Raw genomic sequence first — 13,729 nt, 5'->3', positions numbered from 1 at the left:
ACTACAGCCCCTTCCTAGTGAGAACACTACACACTACAGCCCCTCCTAGTGAGAACACTACTACACTACAGCCCCTTCCTAGTGAGTACACACTACAGCCCCTTCCTAGTGAGAACACTATTACACTACAGCCCCTTCCTAGTGAGTACACTGTACACTATTGCCCCTTTCTAGTGAGAACACTACTACACTACAGCCCCTTCCTAGTGAGAACACTACACATTACAGCCCCTTCCTAGTGAGAACACTACACACTACAGCCCCTTCCTAGTGAGAACACACTACAGCCCCTTCCTAGTGAGAACACTACACATTACAGCCCCTTCCTAGTGAGTACACTGTACACTACAGCCCCTTCCTAGTGAGAACACTACACACTACAGCCCCTTCCTAGTGAGTACACACTACTGCCCCTTCCTAGTACACTACACTAATCTACAGGCCCTTCCTCGTGAATACAATCCATGGCATGAAATTCTGTATACAATGTGGAGGAGCAGAAATCATTTTATTTTTGCAGAGAAATGAATCAATCTTGAAGCAGGTAAATTGGTGTGAGTGAGATCTGTGCATGTACGTGATTTAATAAATGACTCACAGTGCTTATATACAAGGAGGGGAAGAGATGTGTCCTCTGTACAGCCCATCTCACCCCAGTCTGTCTCCACAGTGTCCCTCTTCACATCTTGGTGGTTTGTATGGGGTTCTACCAGCCAGTGCCATACAGTGCCAGCACTCAGTAAGTCCTCATTTCACACACATTTTAGGTCCTCACTTTATTTCTGAACAGTGACATGCAACTCCAAGATAATTAGCCTTTGTTTCAACAAGGTTATTATTGTTTTGTGATTGAATATTCGTTTTTATTTGTTTTTTTATTTATAGTCATTTTTTAATTTTTTATAGTTATTCTATTTGAAGTTCAGTTTCAGTTAGTTTTCAGACTGGATTGACTAGTTTTATTAAAAACCTTTCTATTTAGTTATCAGTTTTAGTGTTTAGTTTTAGAAAGTAGCCTATGGGAGGCTAGGAACCATTTACTGTATGTGTTGTAGGCCTACAGTTAGTTTTTTGGGGGGATGTCACTTCCTGCCATTGGGTAGACATAACATATTTGTATCGGTGTCATGATGATGTCTGTGAGACGGGAATGAGGGACCAGCTGGGTAGACATAACATCTTTGTATCGGTGTCATGATAGTGTCTGGGAGAAGGGAATGAGGGACCAGCCAGTGAAGTTGGAAGTCCCGCCCAGTTGACTAAATCAAAATGACTCGTATCCAATGGCTCTGCCCATGCTAAACACAGACTTCTGGCCACTAGAGGACTCCATACAACTCCAAACGATAAATAAATCCTAATGTGACTTCGATTTAAAGGATAAGCACCTAGACTGGTACAATAAATATGGCAGGAAGTAAACTCTTGCCCATGTTTACACCAATCCAATGCTTTAACTTTAGTAGCAGATGTAAGAAGAATCAAGTACCTTTAATCTTATGTCCTCGGTTGCAACACTGACAACCGAGTTCCAAACTGCCTCTGGAAGCAATGTTAGCACAAGAACTTCCAAGTCCGAGCAGACACACACTTAGATCGCTTAGCATTGCGCATGGTGTCGGCTGGAAAGCTCGCCACCTTTGGACTCTGGAGCAGTGGAAATGCGTTCTTTGGAGTGATGAATCACGCTTCACCATCTGGTAGTCCGACAGACATCTGGGTTTGGCGGATACCAGGAGAACGCTACTTGCCCGAATGCATAGTGTCAACTGTAAAGTTTGGTGGAGGAGGAATAATGGTCTATGGCTGTTTTTCATGGTTCGGTGAAGGGAAATCTTAATGCTACAGCATACAATGACATTCTAGACGATTCTGTGCTTCCAACTGTGTGGCAACAGTTTTGGGAAGGCCCTTTCCTGTTTCAGCATGACAATTCCCTCGTGCACAAAGCGAGGTCCATACAGAAATGGTTTGTTAAGATCTTGACTGGCCTGCACAGAGCCCCTACCTCAACCCCATAGAACACCTTTGGGATGAATTGGAACGCCGACTAAGAGCCTTAATCGCCCAACATCAGTGCCCGACCTCACTAATGCTCTTGTGGCTGAATGGAAGCAAGTCCCTGCAGCAATGTTCCAACATCTAGTGGAAAGCCTTCCCTGAAGAGTGGAGGCTGTTATAGCAGCAAAGGGGGGGTCCAACTCCACATTAATGCCCACGATTTTGGAATGGGATGTTCAACGAGCAGGTGTCCACAAACATACTTTTGGTCATGTAGTGTAAGTAATATGAAAATGTGCATCACTGAGGGTTAATAAAAACAGCTGCAAGGTATTTCCACAGCTCACACAGGCACTTAATGCCCTGCCAGGTTGACCATCAGGCTAGACAGTGGTCTCAGACACAATCTTTGATGCGAGGAAGCTATATTTCTGAAGCACTGTGGTTGAGATGCTTGCTGAATTCATTGTGCTATCATCTTCCTGGGGACCTGCTGCTCCACTGCTGTACTTTCTGATTTGCTGAAGTACAAAAGACTGCTTCCCTTAGTGGCTCCATCTCTGTTGAGCGAAGTGCCAGAGACACTTGGATCCATCAGGCATACTGGTGTAGGGGTTGGATCAAAGTTGACTGCCAGAGGATTCAGTATGCATGCGAAGCCCTCATTCAGTGACTTCAGGAGGACCTGTGCCAACGGTTTTGCAACAGTAGTTGACTGCAAGTCTGCCTCAAGATTGAGAAGGCACGGCATCGCGTCAGACAGCTGCTGGCTTTCAGTTGGAAGTTGGTCGGTGTGTTCTAACTTGGCCCATTCACTGGTCAGCATGCTGTTCTAGCTTGGCCCGTTCACTGGTCAACAAGCTGTTCTAGCTTGGCCCGTTCACTGGTCAACAAGCTGTTCTAGCTTGGCCCGTTCACTGGTCAGCAAGCTGTTCTAGCTTGGTCCGTTCACTGGTCAACAAGCTGTTCTAGCTTGGCCCGTTCACTGGTCAGCAAGCTGTTCTAGCTTGGCCCGTTCACTGGTCAACAAGCTGTTCTAGCTTGGCCCGTTCACTGGTTGCTTGGCCCGTTCACTGGTCAACAAGCTGTTCTAGCTTGGCCCGTTCACTGGTCAACAAGCTGTTCAGTGTCACGCTCTGTGTTCTCCCTCAGATGTCTTCTCTGTTAGCTACTGATAGCTAGTGATGCACAGCTACTGTAGGTGTATTTGAAACATTGGCATCTACTGTCAGCATTTACCCGCCAGATTCAGAAGCTTGAAGATAAAACGGCGCCGTACTGGATGGCCGCCGTTTTGCAGGCTCCGACCCAACTTTGCTATTTTGTCAGCCACCTCTTCATTCCATTCTATTGGCTAATGTACATTCACTAGATAATAAGATGGACCTCTGATCGTCCCTCCATTCTACTGGCCAATGTACAGTCACTAGATAATAAGTTGGAGGACCTCTGATCGTCCCTCCATTCTACTGGCTAATGTACAGTCACTAGATAATAAGATGGAGGACCTCTGATCGTCCCTCCATTCTACTGGCTAATGTACAGTCACTAGATAACAAGATGGACCTCTGATCGTCCCTCCATTCTACTGGCTAATGTACAGTCACTAGATAATAAGATGGACCTCTGATCGTCCCTCCATTCTACTGGCTAATGTACAGTCACTAGATAATAAGATGGACCTCTGATCGTCCCTCCATTCTACTGGCTAATGTACAGTCACTAGATAATAAGATGGACCTCTGATCGTCCCTCCATTCTACTGGCTAATGTACAGTCACTAGATAATAAGATGGAGGACCTCTGATCGTCCCTCCATTCTACTGGCTAATGTACAGTCACTAGATAACAAGATGGACCTCTGATCGTCCCTCCATTCTACTGGCTAATGTACAGTCACTAGATAATAAGATGGACCTCTGATCGTCCCTCCATTCTACTGGCTAATGTACAGTCACTAGATAATAAGATGGACCTCTGATCGTCCCTCCATTCTACTGGCTAATGTACAGTCACTAGATAATAAGATGGAGGACCTCTGATCGTCCCTCCATTCTACTGGCTAATGTACAGTCACTAGATAATAAGATGGACCTCTGATCATCCCTCCATTCTACTGGCTAATGTACAGTCACTAGATAATAAGATGGAGGACCTCTGATCGTCCCTCCATTCTACTGGCTAATGTACAGTCACTAGATAATAAGATGGAGGACCTCTGATCATCCCTCCATTCTACTGGCTAATGTACAGTCACTAGATAATAAGATGGAGGACCTCTGATCGTCCCTCCATTCTACTGACTAATATACAGTCACTAGAAAGTAAGATGGAGGACCTCCGATCGCAGATTTGCTACCAATGGGACTATTGAAACTGCAATAATATCTGCTTTTCTGAAACAAGATACCGACATGGCTATCGAACTCAATGGCTTCTCCATTCACCGGGTGGTCAGGACAGTAGAGTCAGGGAAATCAAGGGGGGGAGGGGTTTGCCTCTACATCAACTGGTGTGCTAACTCCAGAGCGGTGGAAGTGTCAACCAATTGTTCACCCATCTTGGATTACATGATGGTCAAATGCCGACCCTTCTACCTCCCGAGGGAGTTTTCAGCTGTTATTGTGACTGTTGTAGACATTCCACTTCAGGACAAGAAAAATAACAAGCTGATACTTAAACTGTACAAAGCTATAAACAAGCAAGAAAACCTTCATCCAGAGTCTGCTTTTGTGTTTGCCGGCAATTTTTATTCCGTGTCACTAATACACATGGGGAGATAAAGTTCTAGACCACTGTTATTCTACCAACACGCAAGCATACAAGGCCCTCCCTTTTCCATCATTCGGCAAATCAGATCATGACTCCGTACTCCTGCTTCCTGTTTACAAGCAGAAACTCCCAACAGGAAGTACCCATGACTCGCTCCGTTGAGAATTGGTCACCAGAATCAGAGATTATGCTACAGGACTGCTTTGTAGCGCTGATTGGGATATGTTGTTTCGAGACTCCGTCAATAACATTGACGCACTAACCACCTCCGTCACTGGCTTCATTACAAAATGTATCAGCGACGTTGTCCCCACGGTGAGGGTTTGCCGCATCACCAATCAGAAGCCCTGGATTAACAGAGGTTGGTGCTAAACTAAAGGCTACTGCACACAGAGCTATTGAAGACAACCCCGAGGCTACGACCGAAGACAGGAATAAGTAAAAGTCCAGCTATGTTCTCCGCAGAGTCAATGATGCCTCTCTACCAGACGAACTCAATGCATTTTATGCACGCTTTGGCAACATCGTGCCGGGTATGAGGGCCGTCACCGACCCAGAAGATTGGCTTATGGCACACATGAACTCCACCATCCCAGACACCCTAGACCCACTACAATTTGCATACCACCCCAATAGATCCATAGATGGTGCAATTGCTCTCCCCCCTGCCCTCACCCACCTAGATAAGAATGCTGTTCATTGATTACAGCTCAGCGTTCAACACCATTGTCCACTCCAAGCTTGTCACCAAGCTTAGGACCCTGGGTCTGAACACCACCCTCTGAAACTGGATCCTGGACTTCCTGACAGACGGCCCCCAGGTGGTTAGGGTAGGTAACACCACATCCGCCACGCTGATCCTCAACACAGGGGCCCCTCAGGGGTACGTGCTCAGTCCCCCCCCCCCCCCCCCCCCGTACCCCCTGGTCACCGACAACGATGAGACAGCCTATAGGAAGGAGGTCAGAGACCTGTGCCAGGACAACAACCTCTCCCTCAACGTGATCAAGACAAATTAGATCATTGTGGACTACAGGAAAAGGAGGACCGAGCACGACCCCATTGTCATCGACGGGGCTGTAGTGGAGCAGGTTGAGAGCTTCAAGTTCCTTGGTGTCCACATAGCCTCCCCATTGACTCTGTACCGGTGCCCCCTGTATATAGCCTCCACATTGACTCTGTACCGGTACTTCCTGTATATTGCCTCCACATTGACTCTGTACCGATACCCCCTGTATATAGCCTCCACATTGACTCTGTACCGGTACCCCCTGTATATAGCCTCCACACTGACTCGGTAACAACCCCCTGTATATAGCCTCCACATTGACTCTGTACTGGTACCCCCTGTATATAGCCTCCACATTGACTCTGTACCGGTACCCCCTGTATATAGCCTCCACATTGACTCAGTACTGGTACCCCCTGTATATAGCCTCCACATTGACTCTGTACCGGTACCCCCTGTATATAGCCTCCACATTGACTCTGTACTGGTACCTCCTGTATATAGCCTCCACATTGACTCTGTACCGGTACCCCCTGTATATAGCCTCCACATTGACTCTGTACCGGTACCCCCTGTATATAGCCTCCACATTGACTCTGTACCGGTACCCCCTGTATATAGCCTCCACACTGACTCGGTAACAACCCCCTGTATATAGCCTCCACATTGACTCTGTACTGGTACCCCCTGTATATAGCTTCCACATTGACTCTGTACCGGTACCCCCTGTATATAGCCTCCACATTGACTCAGTACTGGTACCCCCTGTATATAGCCTCCACATTGACTCTGTACCGGTACCCCCTGTATATAGCCTCCACATTGACTCTGTACTGGTACCTCCTGTATATAGCCTCCACATTGACTCTGTACCGGTACCCCCTGTATATAGCCTCCACATTGACTCTGTACCGGTACCCCCTGTATATAGCCTCCACATTGACTCTGTACCGGTACCCCCTGTATATAGCCTCCACATTGACTCTGTACCTGTACTCCCTGTATATAGCCTCCACATTGACTCTGTACCGTAACACCCTGTATATAGCCTCCACATTGACTCTGTACCGTAATACCCTGTATATAGCCTCCACATTGACTCTGTACCAGTACCCCCTGTATATAGTCTCCACATTGACTCTGTACTGGTACCCCCTGTATATAGCCTCCACATTGACTCTGTACTGGTACCCCCTGTATATAGCCTCCACATTGACTCTGTACCGGTACCCCCTGTATATAGCCTCCACATTGACTCTGTACTGTAATACCCTGTATATAGCCTCCACATTGACTCTGTACCAGTACCCCCTGTATATAGCCTCCACATTGACTCTGTACCGGTACCCCCTGTATATAGCCTCCACATTGACTCTGTACCGGTACCCCCTGTATATAGCCTCCACATTGACTCTGTACTGGTACCCCCTGTATATAGCCTCCACATTGACTCTGTACTGGTACCCCCTGTATATAGCCTCCACATTGACTCTGTACCAGTACTCCCTGTATATAGCCTCCACATTGACTCTGTACCAGTACCCCCTGTATATAGCCTCCACATTGACTCTGTACCGGTACCCCCTGTATATAGCCTCCACATTGACTCTGTACTGGTACCCCCTGTATATAGCCTCCACATTGACTCTGTACTGGTACCCCCTGTATATACAGTGCCTTGCGAAAGTATTCGGCCCCCTTGAACTTTGCGACCTTTTGCCACATTTCAGGCTTCAAACATAAAGATATAAAACTGTATTTTTTTGTGAAGAATCAACAACAAGTGGGACACAATCATGAAGTGGAACGACATTTATTGGATATTTCAAACTTTTTTAACAAATCAAAAACTGAAAAATTGGGCGTGCAAAATTATTCAGCCCCCTTAAGTTAATACTTTGTAGTGCCACCTTTTGCTGCGATTACAGCTGTAAGTCGCTTGGGGTATGTCTCTATCAGTTTTGCACATCGAGAGACTGAAATTTTTTCCCATTCCTCCTTGCAAAACAGCTCGAGCTCAGTGAGGTTGGATGGAGAGCATTTGTGAACAGCAGTTTTCAGTTCTTTCCACAGATTCGATTGGATTCAGGTCTGGACTTTGACTTGGCCATTCTAACACCTGGATATGTTTATTTTTGAACCATTCCATTGTAGATTTTGCTTTATGTTTTGGATCATTGTCTTGTTGGAAGACAAATCTCCGTCCCAGTCTCAGGTCTTTTGCAGACTCCATCAGGTTTTCTTCCAGAATGGTCCTGTATTTGGCTCCATCCATCTTCCCATCAATTTTAACCATCTTCCCTGTCACGGCTGAAGAAAAGCAGGCCCAAACCATGATGCTGCCAACACCATGTTTGACAGTGGGGATGGTGTGTTCAGCTGTGTTGCTTTTACGCCAAACATAACGTTTTGCATTGTTGCCAAAAAGTTCAATTTTGGTTTCATCTGACCAGAGCACCTTCTTCCACATGTTTGGTGTGTCTCCCAGGTGGCTCGTGGCAAACTTTAAACAACACTTTTTATGGATATCTTTAAGAAATGGCTTTCTTCTTGCCACTCTTCCATAAAGGCCAGATTTGTGCAATATACGACTGATTGTTGTCCCATGGACAGAGTCTCCCACCTCAGCTGTAGATCTCTGCAGTTCATCCAGAGTGATCATGGGCCTCTTGGCTGCATCTCTGATCAGTCTTCTCCTTGTATGAGCTGAAAGTTTAGAGGGACGGCCAGGTCTTGGTAGATTTGCAGTAGTCTGATACTCCTTCCATTTCAATATTATCGCTTGCACAGTGCTCCTTGGGATGTTTAAAGCTTGGGAAATCTTTTTGTATCCAAATCCGGCTTTAAACTTCTTCACAACAGTATCTCGGACCTGCCTGGTGTATTCCTTGTTCTTCATGATGCTCTCTGCGCTTTTAACGGACCTCTGAGACTATCACAGTGCAGGTGCATTTATACGGAGACTTTATTACACACAGGTGGATTGTATTTATCATCATTAGTCATTTAGGTCAACATTGGATCATTCAGAGATCCTCACTGAACTTCTGGAGAGAGTTTGCTGCACTGAAAGTAAAGGGGCTGAATCATTTTGCACGCCCAATTTTTCAGTTTTTGATTTGTTAAAAAAGTTTGAAATATCCAATAAATGTCGTTCCACTTCATGATTGTGTCCCACTTGTTGTTGATTCTTCACAAAAAAATACAGTTTTATATCTTTATGTTTGAAGCCTGAAATGTGGCAAAAGGTCGCAAAGTTCAAGGGGGCCGAATACTTTCGCAAGGCACTGTAGCCTCCACATTGACTCTGTACTGGTACCCCCTGTATATAGCCTCCACATTGACTCTGTACCGGTACCCCCTGTATATAGCCTCCACATTGACTCTGTACCGGTACCCCCTGTATATAGCCTCCACATTGACTCTGTACCAGTACCCCCTGTATATAGTCTCCACATTGACTCTGTACTGGTACCCCCTGTATATAGCCTCCACATTGACTCTGTACTGGTACCCCCTGTATATAGCCTCCACATTGACTCTGTACTGGTACCTCCTGTATATAGCCTCCACATTGACTCTGTACCGGTACCCCCTGTATATAGCCTCCACATTGACTCTGTACCGGTACCCCCTGTATATAGCCTCCACATTGACTCTGTACCGTTACCCCCTGTATATAGCCTCCCCATTGACTCTGTACCAGTACTCCCTGTATATAGCCTCCACATTGACTCTGTACCAGTACTCCCTGTATATAGTCTCCACATCTCTTACTTTTTGGAGGTTTTCTTAAAACTGCATTGTTGGTTAAGGGCTTGTAAGAAAGTTGTATTCAGCGCTTGTGACAAATACAATTTGATTTGACATTATAAATATGGTACTGGAACTGACCCTGTATATAGGATGCTTACTTACTTTGTTCTTCATATTTCTTGTGTGTTTTTTCTAGTAGTACATTGTTTTTTTTTAGTTAATTTTCAGTTTAATCTAATAACCTTGGTTTTAATTTTGTATAATTATAGAAGCAAGAGCAGAGGTGAACTTTAAATGTGAAAATGATAGAGAGACACGTTCTGTGTGTTGTCTCTCAGCAGTCTCCAGAGCAGGAGGTGGTGTATCTCTTAATCCCAACCCAGGCGGTAGGTGCTCTGATCGGGAAGAAGGGGCAGCACATCAAACAGCTAGCACGCTTCGCTGGGGCCTCCATCAAGGTAGGAGGACATCTCCTTTTTTAATAACATAGAAATATTTATTTTCTTCTTACAGCAAATCATAAACTATTTACATTAGAAAATGTTACTGCGACTAAGGAAAGGGTTAGGGGTTAGGGTTTGGGGTCTATTTACATTAGAAAATGTTACTGCGACTAAGGAAAGGGTTAGGGGTTAGGGTTTGGGGTCTATTTACATTAGAAAATGTTACTGCGACTAAGGAAAGGGTTAGGGGTTAGGGTTTGGGGTCTATTTACATTAGAAAATGTTACTGCGACTAAGGAAAGGGTTAGGGGTTAGGGTTTGGGGTCTATTTACATTAGAAAATGTTACTGCGACTAAGGAAAGGGTTAGGGGTTAGGGTTTGGGGTCTATTTACATTAGAAAATGTTACTGCGACTAAGGAAAGGGTTAGGGGTTAGGGTTTGGGGTCTATTTACATTAGAAAATGGGCCTTGAAAGCATCCCTGGATCATCCAACTCTTGAATCTCACTGTTCTGTGGTCAGGGTTGGTTGAGTCACTGTTCTGTGGTAAGGGTTGGTTGAGTCACTGTTCTGTGGTCAGTGTTGGTTGAGTCACAGGCACTTTCTGGACTCCTGCTGAGGATCTTAAGACTCCTGTATCTCTACAAACGGTCTCTGTTGACAGCTGACTAACAGACCAGGCATCCTAAAGATCCTCTCTAACCATAACAGACCAGGCATCCTAAAGATCCTCTCTAACCGTAACAGACCAGGCATCCTAAAGATCCTCTCTAACCGTAACGGACCAGGCATCCTAAAGATCCTCTCTAACCATAACAGACCAGGCATCCTAAAGATCCTCTCTAACAGTAACAGACCAAGCATCATAAAGATCCCCTCTAACCGTAACAGACCAGGCATCCTAAAGATCCTCTCTAACCGTAACGGACAAGGCATCCTAAAGATCCTCTCTAACCGTAACAGACCAGGCATCCTAAAGATCCTCTCTAACCGTACGGACAAGGCATCCTAAAGATCCTCTCTAACCGTAACAGACCAGGCATCCTAAAGATCCTCGCTAACCGTAACAGACCAAGCATCCTAAAGATCCTCTCTAACCGTAACAGACCAGGCATCCTAAAGATCCTCTCTAACTGTAACAGACCAAGCATCCTAAAGATCCTCTCTAACCGTAACAGACCAGGGATCCTAAAGATCCTCTCTAACCGTAATGGACCAGGCATCCTAAAGAGGAAGGCATGTTCTCTCAACAGCTTTGGCTCAGGTCTGGCTGTGAATATTGCAATGTGGTCAACTTGGGTCATTACACTGCATGACTCAGAGTTTCTTCGAGGCATGATTGAGGTGGTGACCCTCTAACCTCTCCCTGTCCCCAAGATCGCCCCAGCAGAGAACCCTGGCGTCACTGAGAGGATGGTCATGATCACCGGACCTCCAGCAGCTCAGTTTAAGGTAAACACACGTCTATGTCAACATCTTCAGCCATCAGCATTCAGCAGTACTGGCCTGTAGCCATGTCAGACTCAGTTCCATTCCAGGTCAGCAGCCTGGTAGACCCTTAACATCTGCTCACCTGTACCAGCCTGTAGTTTCCATATGTCTTCTCCTGTGTTGTGTCTTCCAGGCACAGGGCAGGATATTTGGGAAGCTGAAAGAGGAGAACTTCTTCACAGCGAAGGACGAAGTGAAGCTAGAGACACATATCAAAGTTCCCTCGAATGCAGCCGGACGCGTCATCGGCAAAGGAGGCAAAACCGTGAGTAACAACTGTACATGCAGTCGGAGTCACAGCGCCATGCCGGGTGCTCTTTGAAATGCGCTCAGTGTCTTTCCAGTCATGATCTCTGTGTCCTCTCTAGGTCAATGAGCTGCAGAACCTGACCAGTGCGGAGGTCATCGTGCCACGAGACCAAACGCCAGACGAGAACGATGAGGTCTTCGTAAAGATCAGCGGGCATTTCTTCGCCAGTCAGGTGATATCATGTATTTTCTGCTCTAGTCATATATAATATATCATAATATGCCATTTAGCAGACACCTTTTTTCCAATGCAACTTACAGGTGTCTGTGCATACATTTTCCTATGGCTGCCATGCTCTACCAACTGAGCCACACAGGACCAGTGTAATGTTCAAGTCAAAACACTTTGACATGATTCCATCCTAAAATACAGTATGTTTCTTCCAGTCTGCTCAGAGGAAGATCCGTGAGATCATCCAGCAGGTGAAACAGCAGGAACAGAAACACCAGCAGCAGGGAGCTCCCAGCATGCACCACTCTAAGTGACCAGCAGGTAGAGCGGTGCGGCTCCCTCCCCCTCTCTCTCTCCAGCGGGCTCAAGCCAATGAATGTAGCCCTCCCACCTGGACGGACGACCAGACCAGCCAATGGGACAAGGCAAAGCAGAACAGCAGAACCGGGAACAAAACCAAAGAACTTAATTGATCGGGGGGGAAAAGTGATGAGAGTCAAATGCTTAGGGCATTATGTGCACTGCCAGCCCAGAGCGGAGAGAGAGGACGGGGAGAGGAAACGGAAATGTCAAAATACAAAACATATATAAAAAACAAGATGAAGTAGGCTAACTAACATACAGTAGGCCTAACAGACAGACAACATCAAAACAGACATGATGGCATTATGAAGGTAGTTCTGTAGTTTAGTAAAAGGATGAGTATGATGGTGTGATTCAGGGAGAAGGACTGTCTGAGACGCTTGTGGTTCACATTAATAATAAAAGTCAGTATCCTTAACAGTACTAAGACAGAGTAGAACACATGGTGCCTTCCAAGTGGCACCCTATTCCCTACATAGTGCACCACTGTTGACCAGAGCCCCGTAGACATACAATGGTATATACTAAACTATGGCCTGGTATTCGGTTACACAGCAGATGGAATGACAGCGCATGTTGTGGCTTAATATCTAACAAAACTGGATATTTCCTAGATTGAAATGGGCTTTCAGTAGAACGGGGAACTTTAGACCGGGGCCCTATAGGCCCGTATATGGAATAAGGAGAAAAGTGTCATTTTCAGCAGTGTGAACAGACAGCAGTGTGAACAGCAGTGTGAACAGCAGTGTCAACAGCAGTATCAACAGCAGTGTCAACAGCAGTGTGAACAGCAGTGTGAACAGCAGTGTGAACAGCAGTGTGAACAGCAGTGTGAACAGCAGTGTGAACAGCAGTGTCAACAGCAGTGTCAACAGCAGTGTCAACAGCAGTGTGACCAGCAGTGTGACCAGCAGTGTGAACCGCCAGGGGCTAAGGGCATCCCCTCCGCCAGGGGCTAAGGACATCCCCTCCGCCAGGGGCTAAGGACATCCCCTCCGCCAGGGGCTAAGGACATCCCCTCCGCCAGGGGCTACGGACATCCCCTCCGCCAGGGGCTACGGGCATCCCCTCCGCCAGGGGCTACGGGCATCCCCTCCGCCAGGGGCTACGGGCATCCCCTCCGCCAGGGGCTAAGGGCATCCCCTCCGCCAGGGGCTAAGGGCATCCCCTCCGCCAGGGGCTAAGGGCATCCCCTCCGCCAGGGGCTAAGGGCATCCCCTCCGCCAGGGGCTAAGGACATCCCCTCCGCCAGGGGCTAAGGGCATCCCCTCCGCCAGGGGCTAAGGGCATCCCCTCCGCCAGGGGCTAAGGACATCCCCTCCGCCAGGGGCTAAGGGCATCCCCTCCGCCAGGGACTAAGGACATCCCCTCCACCAGGGGCTAAGGGCATCCCCTCCCCTCCGCCAGGGGCT

At 46.8% G+C, this 13,729-nt stretch overlaps 1 protein-coding gene across 1 annotated transcript in view; it reads left to right on the top strand.

Annotated features, from left to right (window-relative positions):
- The window catches only part of LOC139404866 (insulin-like growth factor 2 mRNA-binding protein 2), a 90,082-nt gene extending 76,792 nt beyond the window's left edge, over positions 1-13,290 (top strand). The window contains exons 11-16 of the mRNA XM_071147400.1: positions 671-739; positions 9,877-9,996; positions 11,360-11,434; positions 11,607-11,738; positions 11,842-11,955; positions 12,170-13,290. Coding sequence (XP_071003501.1) covers positions 671-739; positions 9,877-9,996; positions 11,360-11,434; positions 11,607-11,738; positions 11,842-11,955; positions 12,170-12,268 — 609 coding nt within the window. The 3' untranslated portion in view covers positions 12,269-13,290. The remainder of the gene's footprint in view (positions 1-670; positions 740-9,876; positions 9,997-11,359; positions 11,435-11,606; positions 11,739-11,841; positions 11,956-12,169) is intronic.
- Positions 13,291-13,729: the final 439 nt, after the last annotated feature.

This window comes from Oncorhynchus clarkii, unplaced genomic scaffold, assembly GCF_045791955.1.
Source record: "Oncorhynchus clarkii lewisi isolate Uvic-CL-2024 unplaced genomic scaffold, UVic_Ocla_1.0 unplaced_contig_4472_pilon_pilon, whole genome shotgun sequence".
NCBI lineage: Eukaryota > Metazoa > Chordata > Actinopteri > Salmoniformes > Salmonidae > Oncorhynchus > Oncorhynchus clarkii.
Note: the sequence above shows the minus strand (reverse complement) of the source record. Positions and strands in the feature narration are given on the sequence as shown.